Source organism: Rhamphochromis sp. 'chilingali' (genome assembly GCF_963969265.1).
Source record: "Rhamphochromis sp. 'chilingali' genome assembly, chromosome: 18".
Lineage (NCBI taxonomy): Eukaryota > Metazoa > Chordata > Actinopteri > Cichliformes > Cichlidae > Rhamphochromis > Rhamphochromis sp. 'chilingali'.
The window spans coordinates 1,504,017-1,517,934 of NC_137945.1; the positions used below are offsets into that span (position 1 = coordinate 1,504,017).

At 42.6% G+C, this 13,918-nt stretch overlaps 1 protein-coding gene across 1 annotated transcript in view; it reads right to left on the minus strand.

Annotated features, from left to right (window-relative positions):
* Positions 1-13,918, minus strand: part of LOC308385298 (NACHT, LRR and PYD domains-containing protein 12-like) — a gene marked incomplete at its 5' end in the record, with an annotated part of 48,935 nt that overhangs the window by 13,261 nt on the left and 21,756 nt on the right. The window contains 8 exons of the mRNA XM_080864138.1: positions 4,040-4,077; positions 5,147-5,320; positions 5,576-5,752; positions 7,913-8,089; positions 9,028-9,207; positions 10,890-11,066; positions 11,242-11,418; positions 13,657-13,830. Coding sequence (XP_080720264.1) covers positions 4,040-4,077; positions 5,147-5,320; positions 5,576-5,752; positions 7,913-8,089; positions 9,028-9,207; positions 10,890-11,066; positions 11,242-11,418; positions 13,657-13,830 — 1,274 coding nt within the window. The remainder of the gene's footprint in view (positions 1-4,039; positions 4,078-5,146; positions 5,321-5,575; positions 5,753-7,912; positions 8,090-9,027; positions 9,208-10,889; positions 11,067-11,241; positions 11,419-13,656; positions 13,831-13,918) is intronic.

Below are 13,918 nucleotides of genomic sequence, written 5' to 3' on the forward strand. Positions count from 1 at the left end.
AAAAGCTATACTATCCGCTTCTTCTGGGCTATATTCTCAGCAGCATATTAAACAGCTGTCTAAATGACTCGGCTAAAGTTAGTAGCATGCTTTTTTTTTTTTTTTTCTGCTTCCACTTGTCTTTGCACTAGGATGATGTCGGCGTAAATGTGCAGTCATATTCGTTGTGTTCCCACTAGTGCTTTCAGGTTAATCTCGTTGAAATGACCTTAACGCCACAACACGGCAAATCTCCGTTAACGAGCTACCGCCGATCGCCCCGTGCATGGGGCTAGACGGCCAACACGTTAACGAGCTAACTGCGCTAACACACTAGTTCCCACCCATGTAATTGAGCATTGCATGGCACATCCAACATACTGTTTTACTTTAGTCCATGACGCGCTTACCTTCAGGGTCATACGTCACATGAAAACCAAAATAATTCCAAACGCCAGATCTGAATGAGGGTGGGGGAGGTCCATGTTGTAAGGAGAGCTTAACTTCTGTCTCGCTAGCTTGCCCTGCGCTCTTCCTTCTGACGATGCTGTCTGTGTTGAGCGCTCAGTGAATCTGCGTTCGACTACTCCGCCTAGGCTGCACTGTCGACCCTAGGCAGAGTAGTCGAACGCAGATTCACTGAGCGCTCAACACAGACAGCATCGTCAGAAGGAAAGTTGATAAAATAAATTACAAATGTTGTATTGTTCGATACATATGCGTACCGAACCGAAAGCACTGTATCGAACGGTTCAATATCGATACGAATATCGTTGCACCCCTAATATATATACATATACATATACATATATATATATATATATATATATATATATGTCCAGTCCAGGATGAGACAAGGAACATCCAAGAATACATTGGGAAGATGGCCCCAACTGACCGAGTGCTCAGTGAATACCTCAGGCAGCAGAAACCCAAGAAAGAGGAGGGAGACGAGGAACCATCATGGAAGGACAGGCCCCTGCACGGTATGTACCACCGGCAGATAGAGGAGGTGGCTGATATCCAGAAATCCTACCAGTGGCTGGACAAAGCTGGACTGAAAGACAGCACAGAGGCACTAATCATGGCAGCACAAGAACAAGCTCTGAGCACAAGATCCATAGAGGCTGGGGTCTATCACACCAGGCAAGACCCCAGGTGCAGGCTGTGTAAAGATGCCCCAGAGACAATCCAGCACATAACAGCAGGGTGCAAGATGCTAGCAGGCAAGGCATACATGGAACGCCATAACCAAGTGGCCGGCATAGTGTACAGGAACATCTGTGCCGAGTATAACCTGGAAGTCCCGAGGTCAAAATGGGAGATGCCCCCAAGGGTGGTGGAGAATGACCGAGCTAAGATCCTGTGGGACTTCCAGATACAGACGGACAAAATGGTGGTGGCTAACCAACCGGACATAGTGGTGGTAGACAAACAGAAGAAGACGGCCGTAGTGATCGATGTAGCGGTTCCGAATGACAGCAATATCAGGAAGAAGGAACACGAGAAGCTGGAGAAATACCAAGGGCTCAGAGAAGAGCTCGAGAGGATGTGGAGGGTGAAGGTAACGGTGGTCCCCGTGGTAATCGGAGCACTAGGTGCGGTGACTCCCAAGCTAGGCGAGTGGCTCCAGCAGATCCCGGGAATAACATCGGAGATCTCTGTCCAGAAGAGCGCAGTCCTGGGAACAGCTAAGATACTGCGCAGGACCCTCAAGCTCCCAGGCCTCTGGTAGAGGACCCGAGCTTGAAGGATAAACCGCCCGCAGGGGCGTGCTGGGTGTTTTTATATATATATATATATATATATATACACTCAACAAAAATATAAACGCAACACCTTTGTTACTGCTCCCATTCCCCATGGGATGGACGTAGAGACCTAAAATTCATTCCAGATACACAATATAACCATCCCTCCCAAACAGTGGTCACAAATCAGTCCAAATGTGTGGTAGTGGGCACATCTGCTATATTGAGATAATCCATCCCACCTCACAGGTGTGCCACATCAGGATGCTGATCTGACATCATGAGTAGTGCACAGGTATACCTCAGACTGCCCACAACAAAAGGCCACCCTGGAATGTGCAGTTTTTTGCGCTATTGTGGGTCTGGGGACCCAGAACCGGTCAGTATCTGGTGTGACCACCATTTGCCTCATGCAGTGCAACACATCGTCGCATGGAGTCTATCAGATTGTCAATTGTGGCCTGTGGAATGTTGGTCCACTCCACTTCAATGGCTGTGTGAGGTTGTTGGATATTCGTGGGAACTGGTACACGCTGTCGTATACGCCGGTCAAGCACATCCCGAACATGCTCAATGGGTGACATGTCCGGTGAGTATGCTGGCCATGCAAGAACTGGGACATTCTCAGCTGCCATCTGCCCTGAACAATGTGAACCATGATTCATCCGTGAAGCGCACACCTCTCCAACGTGCCAGACGCCATCGAATGTGAGCATTTGCCCACACAAGTCTGTTACGGCGACGAGCTGGAGTCAGGTCAAGACCCCGATGAGGATGACGGGCATGCAGTTGAGCGTCCCTGAGACGGTTTCTGACAGTTTGTGCAGAAATTGTTTGGTTGTGCAAACCAATTGTTCCAGCAGCTGTCTGGGTGGCTGGTCTCAGACGATCTTGGAGGTGAACCTGCTGGATGTGGAGGTCCTGGGCTGGTGTGGTTACACGAGGTCTGCGGTTGTGAGGTCGGTTGGATGTGCTGCCATATTCTCTGAAACGCCTGTGGAGACGGCTTATGGTTGAGAAATGAACATTCAATGCACGGGCGACAGATCTGGTTGACATTCCTGCTGTCAGCATGCCAATGCACGCTCCCTCATTGCTTGTGGCATCTGTGGCATTTTGCTGTGAGACAAAACTGCACATTCCAGGGTGGCCTTTTGTTGTGGGCAGTCTGAGGTACACCTGTGCACTACTCATGATGTCAGATCAGCATCCTGATGTGGCACACCTGTGAGGTGGGATGGATTATCTCAATATGGCAGATGTGCCCACTACCACACATTTGGACTGATTTGTGACCACTGTTTGGGAGGGATGGTTATATTGTGTATCTGGAATGAATTTTAGGTCTCTACGTCCATCCCATGGGGAATGGGAGCAGTAACAAAGGTGTTGCGTTTATATTTTTGTTGAGTGTATATATATATATATATATATATGTATACCCCCCCCCCCCCCCCCTCCATTCTTGCACATGTCGAGGAGCGTGTCATGTTACATTTCACTGTGTGTTATACTTGTATAACTATGCATGTGACAAATAAAGAACCTTGAACCATTTAATTAGAGCAGGCAGTTGTACTGCCCTCTGTAGCTGAACGTGCGTCTCACTCATCTATTTTTAAAAGATAACAATAACTCTATAAGGAGAGCACTCTTCGAAGCGCACAGTCACAAAGGGGATTCACAGGTTGGTTGAAAACACATTAAAGAGGTGTGCATATCCCAACAAAGATGCAATCGTGCATTCTCAATAAATATTTGCATAGAAACATTTGCTGTGATCCAATGATGGGGTGTGCAAGAAACAGCCTGAATACTCAGTCGACCTCACGGGATGATGCAGGAAGGCTGTTTCAAAGTTTATGCGCTGAACTCGAAATATGAGAGTGGAAGTGTCAAAAGGTTCTGATGCAGTGAAGCTGCTGGGTTAGTGTCTGACATCAGCTATGAGCTTCTCCACGTCCAGCGTTTGAGTGCAGCCGGCTAAGAAAAGATATCTAGGAGGAGTTCAGGAGTTCCAAGTAGTAACCTTCTAACTATTATGATTTCTAAAACATGAAATAAACCTGTTCATCATCAAATTGCAATTTTGAATTTTAAGATGTTTAAGATGTTAAAATGTTTTATGGCCTTTTTATTTAGACCTTGTGGCATTTTAGCATGTTTGAAATACATTTTTCAAATATTTTCCACACCTCCATACAACATTATTTATAGGATTTCTATGTTAAAATAAGCACACAGTCATATACATATTTGATGCTGTTAATAAAATATTGGTGAATAGGAGACATCATGTCAGTACTCACAGGCGTTTTCATTGGAAGGTTCAATCATCCTGTCAACCCTGCAGATACAAACAGAAGAATTTGAGTAGAATAATCCATCTTTGCTTGAAGCTTCAGCTCAGCTTTATTAATTTTTTAAAAATTACATTTAAAAATTTATTTTTTTCTCTTCAGTCAGAAAGTTCTGCACAAAGGAGATCTTTGTTGGGTTGCTCTACAATTTTATAGGATCTTTATCTAAACACAGCAACAACAAAAAATAGTGAATATTTATTAAACACATTTTTTAAATTGGTTCAGCTGAACTTAAAAATATGGACTTGAAGCTTGATTTGTCAGATCTGACCAGACTGACAAAAGACTAAAACTGTCATGGTCCTGGGTCGGTGACCCAGCGCTTTAAGTTTATTATTATCATTTTCCAATTTATTATCATGATTATTATTATTATTGTTTGAGTTCTACGTGTTCTATTCGGTCTGCCTCTGAGTCTGCGTCTGTATCTGTCTGTCTATGGTGTCACCACGTCTGTTTGTGAATCTGTCTGTTTAGTTCAATGTCTTTTCTGGTTCCATGTGTCTGAGTTTCCTGTTTTATTGTGAAGGTCTGTGTCGTATGTGAGTGTGCCAGTTTACGTTTCCCCTGTCTTGTCAGCTGTGATTTCTCCCAGGTGTGTTCCCCTCCTGTCTCTCATCCCTTGATTACTGCCATCTGTGTATTTAAGCCCTGTGTTTCTCTGTGTCAGTGTCGTGTCGTACCCTCAACTTGCTGTGTGTTTGTAATGTCCTGTCCTCCAGCACCTCGGTTTAGAGTTTTGTTTTTGTAAGTTTTATTTCGTGAATCATTCCTCCAGCAATAAAGCTGCGTTTTCAGTTTATTCCCATCTCTAAGAGTCCTGCAATTTTGGGTCCACCACTTCTGCTTGCCTGCCACACAGCCAACTATGAGAAAAACTAAACTCATTTTCTGTGCTTGTTTTTCTTAATTTCAGGTAATGTATTAAACAATATCATCTCAATGAGTTTTTTTCTAAAGTCAACTTTTTATTTTTATTTTAGTCAAACATTTTTTACATCTACTTTCAGCTTAGTGTTATTTAACTAAAAAAAACTGCGACCCTCTACTGACCCCAGAGTCTCCAGTCTCCACTGTGGATTCTCCACAAGCTCAGACAGCTGCTTCAGATCCGATTCCTGCAGGTTGTTTCCTCTCAGGCGCAGCTCGCTCAGATAGGACGGGCTGGACTTTAGTGCTGAAGCCAGATACTCACAGCTGATCTCTGACAGACCACAGTACTCCAGTCTGAGTAAAAAGCAAAAGATTTAAGGTTATTGTACAAACTTATTCTTGAAATCATATAGTTATTGTTTATTGTTTACTTTTATTAAACATGCCTGTGGCCACAGATTGACATGTTTTTATCCTTTTAGAGCCAACCTTTTTATCTCCAACTTTAACAATTAAAACTCCATTATGAAGAACCACAGTGTGGGTCAGTATATCAGTCTTATGTCTGCAGGTCAGTGGAAAACAAAACTTGAAAACATGGTGACTGACCTCAGAGTTTCCAGTCTGCACTGTGGACTCTCCAGAAAACCACACAAACGCTCCACTCCTAAATCCTGCAGTTTGTAGTTGGAGCTCAGGTCCAGCTCTCTAAGAAAGGAGGGGTTGGACTTCAGAGCTGACACCAGAAATCTGCAGCTGTGTTCAGACAAGCTGCAGTCCTCCAGTCTGAATAAAACAAAACACATTTGTAAGCTCAAAAGTTTCTGCTTGAAATCGTTCAGTTTTTCATCATTCAGAGGGAGAACAGAAAAATGGTTATTAAATGAAAACAACTGCAAATGAATATCTGTCAGATAAAACTAATAAGTCATTAATTTCAAATCCTTAACCATTGTTTTTGAAAGAATTTATTGTAGATGAAGTCAGTGTTTTTGTCCATTAATATTTCTTTTTCATAAGTTGTACTAACTTGATGTTAGTATTATTATTGTTGTTGCACAATGTGTCATTTCATAGCTTTATTGTAGCTCATACACATTTCAGGAGTCTAGAAACAACAGACATCTCTTGAACAGACATCTTGTCACGGTCCCCTTGTTTCTCTGGCTGGCTCATGCTGGCTACAGGTGTTGTTGTTGTTTTTCCTCCTGCCTGGGCGGAGCTCGTTACGGGCTCTCGCTCTTGGCCCACACACCCGTGTGATTGTCACCACCTGCTGCTGATCTGGCTGAGTTCCCCAGCTGCTATTTAAGGCAGTGGCACAGAGTAGCTCGCCGCTGGAATGTGGAATCTCCTGAGTTCGTGCTCTTGGCTTGATCAAAAGAGCGCCTTGTGTATGTTTGCCTGTGGAACTAACTGTTGTATTCTGTGTGTAGATATCCCCCTTCTGGACCAGATTACGGACCCTGCATGAGTGGAGTTTTGGAGCTAGTGCGGCTGAAAAGGAGTGAGTAAGTGTGTGTGGAGGTGCTCTGGCGGTGACTGTGCTGAAGAGGAAGCGTGTGTGTGGATTGCCCCCTCTCCCTGGAGCCGACTCAAAGTATAGCGCTAAAGGGTGTGTTCCCTGTTGTAAATAAATTGTCTTCTTTTGTTTGCAAAGAACTCTGTCTGCGCGTGAGTCTGTCCAGTAGTTATGACACACCTCTTGAACAAAAACATTTTTGGTTCATTTCTGGTATCTTTTGTTCATCCCACGTCTCAGTTTATTATTCTTTTGTGTTTGCATTAATAGACCACTGTAGACTATTATTCTGGCCTAGAGTAACTAAGGTTAAGGGGTGTCCAAATTCATAGGCTGCGTCCTCCTGAGGACCCGGCCCACGTAGACCGCGAAGGCTGGGTCCTCAGAAGGTTGGGTAGGCTGAAAGTAAACTGCAGTGCAATGGGACAGTCCAGCCTTCAGATTTGCGTCACCGCTGTCTCGGTGGAGTTTAATAAACTCGGCCGTCTGCTCCTTGCAATCTAAAATATAACAGGACACTGGAGTAAACTCCAGTGTCCTGACTTTACTGTCATATTCCCATATATCATTGTGATATTGTTTATTCTATTACTCTTGTTCTCTTCTGCTTGTTTTCTTTTTTTCTTTCTCAGCAGGTGATCCAGGTGATTGATATATGCATTTTTTTTCCTCTGCCCGTTCTGTTGGTTTTTGTCTTTTGCCCTTCTCCCCCGTCCCTCTTCTCAGCTGTTTCTCTTTCCCTCTTTCTTTCTCCCCTTCTTTCCTCCAGTCAAGTCTGTCCCGTATTCAGCAAGTGAAAATAAAATAAACAATAAAAGGTGAATCAAATGGACCATTACGGCAAGGCTGGGATGGTCAATTTGGTAAAGTAAATCCGTTGGGCATCTTTCTTTGCCTTTAGACAACAATTCTGATGCAAAAGAGCCAAACGGGACAGGCAGAAAAAAAAGAAAAAAAAGAAAGATTAATAAGAGTAATTTTAAAACTTAGTAGCAGCCGCCATTGTTGGAAACTGGAGTTTGGCTGGGCCACGCTATGAATTCTGGGATATGGTGGGCCACGAAGGACACACCCGACCCATCCTTTAAATTCGGGGGAAAGGAGGATGCATTTGTTGGCTGCATTTGTCGGAGCCAAGAATTTGGACAGCCTTCGTCGCATCGCTGTGACGTAATCGGCCTACAAATGCGGCCTCAAGAGGATGCAGCCCATGAATTTGGACACCCCCTTGTCCTCATCATCTTTGAACTCCAAACAGAGACAGATGTTATCTAAAACTGTAGCTAGAAAGGTACAGAAAGTACATCAATGTCAACAGCATTGTCTGAATCTGATTTAAAGCATCAACATGCTACAGTGACTGAAGATCCTTGGCTTTACCCTTATAATATTGGATATTATGTTGCATCACAACTGTGTCTGACCTCAAAGTCTCCAGTCGACAGTGTGGGCTCTCCAGAAAACCACACAGCTGCTCTACTCCAGAATCCTGCAGATTTTTATTGCCACTTAGGTCAAGTTCTCTTAGATGAGAGGGTCTGGACTTTAGAGTTGAGGCCAGATAATCACAGCTGATTTCTGACAAACCACAGTTCCCCAGTCTGGATAAAGAATAAAATAGGTACGTTTATCAGACAAAGCTTTGGGATCTTTTCGGGGCTGAAGACGTTACAAAATGTAAAAATTCAGAAAACAGAAACTTCAAACAACTCAAACCAAAAGGATGCAGGTTGAAACAGTCAAACCAAAAAAGTCTGCAGCTCCACCACTTGTTACATCTTTAGAAACTGGTTGTATCATAAATCTCCAAGTTTCCAACCTTCTGGTTGAATTTGGAAGAGAATTTACAGAATGAAACATTTTGGACAAGAGAATTAGCAAATAAACACTCATATGATGTGAGAATGCAATCAAACTGTTTATTGGTGGGTGTGTGTTTTTAGAACACTGAAGTTGAGCATTGTCTGGCACAGCATTAGCTTATAGCCAGCTGTTGTTATAGCTGGCTCGTTGTCAGACGGGTGGGTATGGGAGCGTTGCATTTTTTATCGAGTAAAATAAATAACTATCAGTAATAAATTAGTAAAACTAATTTTAAACTAAGTAAAATTAGGCATTTTTTTAAAGCCCTGACTTCAGTTCAGGAATTTTTGGAAGTTTTCTATTTTGTACCAGACTTTCAGTTTCTTTTGTAATTCTCAGGAATATTCCAATACAATCCTATCTGAGAATATGAGGTTTAAAAACAAAAAATGTCTAGAGGACGGTTCCTCTGTTGCAGTTGAGCTTAGTTCCGGCCTCTTTTCTTGACCCTCCTTTCCATGTTTCCTTTCTTGAGAGTTCTGTGGCAATTGCGCCTCTCACAGCTGTAGCTACCCAGCATGCCTTTTAGAAGCATAAAGGTAATGAAAATGTGCAATTATTACACATGCTGTGATTCTTACTGTGATTCAGTATAACGTCAGCCACATGTCTGCAGTTTAATGTCAGCACAGCTTTCACATATTTGTCTCAGCACAGCTAAAACATGGTGACTGACCTCAGAGTTTCCAGTCTACAGTGTGGACTCCCTAGAAAACCACACAGCTGCTTCACTCCTGAATCCAATAGTGTGTTGTTGTGGCTCACATCAAGCTCTCTCAGATGGGAGGAGTTGGACTTAGCAAGAGCTGAGACCAGATAAGAACAGCTGATCTTTGACAACCTGCAGTTCTTTAATCTGAAAAAAGAAAAATATATATTATTAGTTAAAGTTCTTGAAATCGTTCAGTCTTTGATAACCTTGATGCAGAAGATTAGAGAGCAGAAACCCCAAACAGCTGTTTTAATACGGAATGTTTTCTTGTTAAACATGATTTTTGGTTTTATTTAAATGTCCGATAGATTTAAATGTTAAGTGAAGTTTTCTGGATATTTACCAAGTATTATCCATAGAAGATTTTTATGGAAGGTTACCATCCTACTTATTTACCCTCATGTTCCTGAAGTCTGGCTTTGTCACAAAGTACATTTTATGAAGAGTTATGCTGCAATGTCTTATGCTAACTGTGAGTAAAAACAATGCACAATCAATCAATGTCAACTCTCTCTGAGATAGGAACGGTCAGCAGGCAAGTTAGAACCCTTTGGCAGGCTGGATACACACTGTGAGCCACAAGTTATCAAGAGTATCATTGTTTTAACTTTTCAAATCTCAACATTGTTCTGCTGCAATAAATAATAGAAGACTATTGATAGGTTTGTAGCTTGAACCTATTCGCTGGAACGTTGAAGACAATATGATTACACAGCAAGCAAGACACGAAGTAGGCAAAGTTCTTCATGTTTCTCATGCACGGGAGAGAACCGGACAAACGCCGTTCCTTCGCTTGACCCCAGTCGCTCTCGTCCGCTCCCCCGTAACACTGCTCTTTTATTGAGGTTACATGAATATGCATAGCTTCATTAACATATGACGTCTACATACAAACAAAGAGTACCTTGTCTGTGCATTGTGTAAGTGTGTGTGTGTGTGTGTGTGTGTGTGTGTGTGTGGGTGGGTGGGGTCAGAGTGTGACCCCATAAATGACTTCCCTAAACCTGCTGGTCTGGAAGTCCAGCGGTTCATCTAAACAAAAGGCACTTAGCCTAAAACAGATATAGCCACGTTTATCCTACCATAAAACAATAAGAGAAGGTACGACCTCTCCCATGCTCCCAGAGTGCTCTCTAATGCGCACAAAGTTTGCAGACTATCAAGGATCAAACCTCTACCAATCTACAACTAATTATAAAACTCTAAGCATATATGAGCAGATATTTCTAAGCATAAATGACAATCAACAATACAAAACCTAACAACTATGTCCCCATAGGATGATCTGATATCCTCGTGTCGGTGTTGTTCCCACATCATCATAATAAATGTTGTTCCAGGTTCAACATTGCAAGTGACCAATCACATTGTTGTGACGTCCCCCTTTTGTGCCTTTGAAAAATACCACCTTAAAAAAATCTAATTCACAACCGCTTCTGTCCGCCGATACAGGAACTTGATTTCTTTGAATTTCAGGATACTTTTCTTTAATAAACGGTAAGCATTATACATATTGTCCTTACAGAGGCGGTTTCTCTTCTCGCAAGTGAAGTAGATTTTTTGAAGGTGTTTGTTTTTTTCGAGGTCGCAGATGATGTCAGGAGAAGGTGATTGGTCACTTGTAATGTTGAACCTGGAACAACATTATTGTTGTATTGATGACGAGGGAACAACGCCAACACGAGGATATCAGATCGTCCATACACCATATGCTCCAGATGCTCAGTATGGATCAGTATAATATCAGCCCTATCATTTTAGTTTAGTGTCAGCACAATTTTCACATCATATTCATCTTGGCACAAAACTAAAACACTGTGTCTGACCTCAGAGTCTCCAGTATACTGTGTGGACTCTCCAGAAAACCACACAGCAGCTCCACACCTGAATCCTGCAGGTTCCTGTTTTCACTCAGGTCCAGATGTTTCAGATGGGAGGGTGTGGATATAGGAGTTGAGACAAGAGCAGCACAGCTGATCTCTGACAAACTGCAGCGTTCCAATCTGAATACAATTGGAAACAAAAAACAATGTAACCAAAACCGTTGTTTGAACTTATTCAGTGTTTTGTAATATGTTCAGACATAATTATGAATTGATCATTCTAAATTGCATCTCCAATTTAGTGCAAATTTTCGCATCATATTCATCTCAGCACAACTAAAACATGATGTCCAACCTCAGAGTCTCCAGTCGACAGTGTGGATTCTCCAGAAAACCACACAGCTGCTTTACTCCTGAATCCTGCATGTTGTCATTAGAGCTCAGGTCTAGTTCTCTTAGATGTGAGGGGTTGGATTTCAGCGCTGACACTAGAGAGGTACAGTTGCTCTCTGACAAACGGCAGCCTCCCAGTCTGAATAAAAACAAACAATTCATTATGCAGAACATTTTTCTGTGTAAGAAGAGGTTTAGTAAAATAAATAAATAAATAAAACCAAGACGATTCTGTCAGAAGCACTCAAACTCTCAGACATGTTTTTAATTTTAATAACATTATACAGGAAAAAAAAACTGTCTGAGATTTTTCTGCATTTCTGCCTTTACTGATAGGGAGGTGTGAAAAGCAGACAGGAAAGTGGGCTGAGCATGGAAGAATGACAGTGCAGCTGTATAACAGCTGGACTAAGCTGTTATACAGACAAAGGCGGGGTTCTTAAATTAAATAATGTTAATTCTTCAGTTTCTGTGATATGTTACAGTTTGAGAGAAGACAACTGAGTCTAATAATGAGTCTAATAATAATTTAAGAGTTTGTTAGCTTCCTTTGGAGTCTTCACACACCCACATTCTCTGTTGCCTGTTGGGGCGGGGGGGCTGGGAGGAGGAGTTGGACGTCCGATTGGGGTCTGAAATGTGGGGCCTCCCTGCTGCTGCGGAGTCGGGGCGGTCTGCTTTTCTCCACCCCAGGGAAGACGGTAACACTACCTGGGTCTGGGTGCAGTTTCCCCCTCCAGGGGCAAGGGTACCTAGACCTGGGGTATAGAGTACGCTTGGGGAGTGTGATTGTGTGTACAGGGTCTCAGACATGAGTGCATTGGTGGTTCTTTGTGTCCAGGGATGGGTGTCCGGGTACGCACCGGCTCACTCCTGGTGGCTGCTTATCAGGTCCTGGAACCTGGGGCTCGCTCGGGCCCCTTTGGAGGTGGGGTGCCCTCAGCCTCTCTGCCTGGAGCTTGGTCACTCAGGCACAGCTGGCTGCCGGCGAAGCTCACGGGCGCGTCACTGCAACCCCCCCTGGCTTCTGCTCCGGGGATGCTGAGTAACCCCTCATCTGGGGCTCTCCTCAGCTCTTTCCGGGAGAGTGGCAAGGTTGCCCCTCCATTGGTCTTCCTTGTTCTCTTGTGCTCTGAGGGCCTCTGGATGTCTGGAGCCTGGATCTCCTCCATACCTGCTTCATGCCCTGGAGGACAGGGCTATGCCCCCCCCCCCCACACACACACACCCTCTAAGAGATCGTTACATGAAGGAACCTTTTAAATACAAGGGCGCTCATGCTCACAGGTTACACACGGTTGCTCACAGACACAAACTACACCCTTTTTGGCTGCTACCTCAAAGCACACTGTGTTCTGTCGATCTTACGTGTTGCACAACAATGTTTAACATTTAGTATTTACTGTTATATTCACATAGATCATTGCAATGACGTTCTTTATTGTATTGTTCTGTCTTTTTTGGTTGTTTTCTCTTTTTTCTTTCTCAACAGGTGATCCAGGTGATTGATATATGTATTTTTTGTCTGCTTTTGTTGGTTTTTGCCCTTCATCACTGTTCCTCTTCCCCGCTGTTTTATATTTATTGTATATTTATAATATATTTACTATTTCATGTCAGAACAGCTTTGTATTGTAGATGATAAAGAGGATTCTGTTTTGTTGTTTTACATATCTCATGATGCTAAATAAATCCAAACCGAATTAAAAAAATTATGTCAGTGTCTTATGTTATATAAGCTCCAACCTCTCTGTTTAAAGCATGTTGCAGTGCTCAGACTGATAGCTTCCTCAGTGGAAGAAATAAGCTAGGAGAAATACTCTGTGACTTAACCTTGATAGCTGAATTCACAGAACAGGTGTTTTTTGTCTGTCCTCTTGCCTTAAATGTGCTGTTTTGCATGGCCATCTCTCCAAAGCCAAAGATATGGAGTTTACTGTTCAATTAAGATACCAACATAACATATTTTCAAACTGAAGCTTAAGCCAATGGCATTTTTCGTATTTTCTTTGCTGAAAATAATCAAAATCTTTAACTATTCAAAATAGTTTTCTGTCAATCATAATTATATGAACTATACAATGAATAATTCAGTGGTTAATGTCAAACCTGTTATGCACTTAGAACTGAAAGAACAGTATACAGTTAATCAGGGAGCCCTCTCTGAATTAATAAAGTTCAGGAGCCATAGCAGGCTAAGTTGGGTCATAAGTTGAGAACAATTATTTTAGGTTTTTGCTTCAGTGAATGAACTAAACAACTAAAGAAGAGAATGGACTTTAACATGAAGATCCCCAGGGTGGACTTTGAATTTAGTGTGACCACAGCTTTCACATTATATTCATCCTAGCACAAAAAGTTAAACATGGTGATTAACCTCAGAGTCTCCAGTCTACAGTGTGGACTCTCCAGAAAACCACACAGTTGTTTCACATGTAAATCATGCAGATGGTTTTTACTCAGGTCAAGTTCTCTCAGATGGGAAGGACTGGAATCCAGAGCAGACAGCAGAGACTCACAGCTGTTAACTGACAACCAGCAGTCCTTCAATCTGAATAAAGAACAAAACATATAGACAAAATAATTTGTGATTCATTCTTATATGTTCTTATCAAATGTTCTTATTATTTCCAACAAAC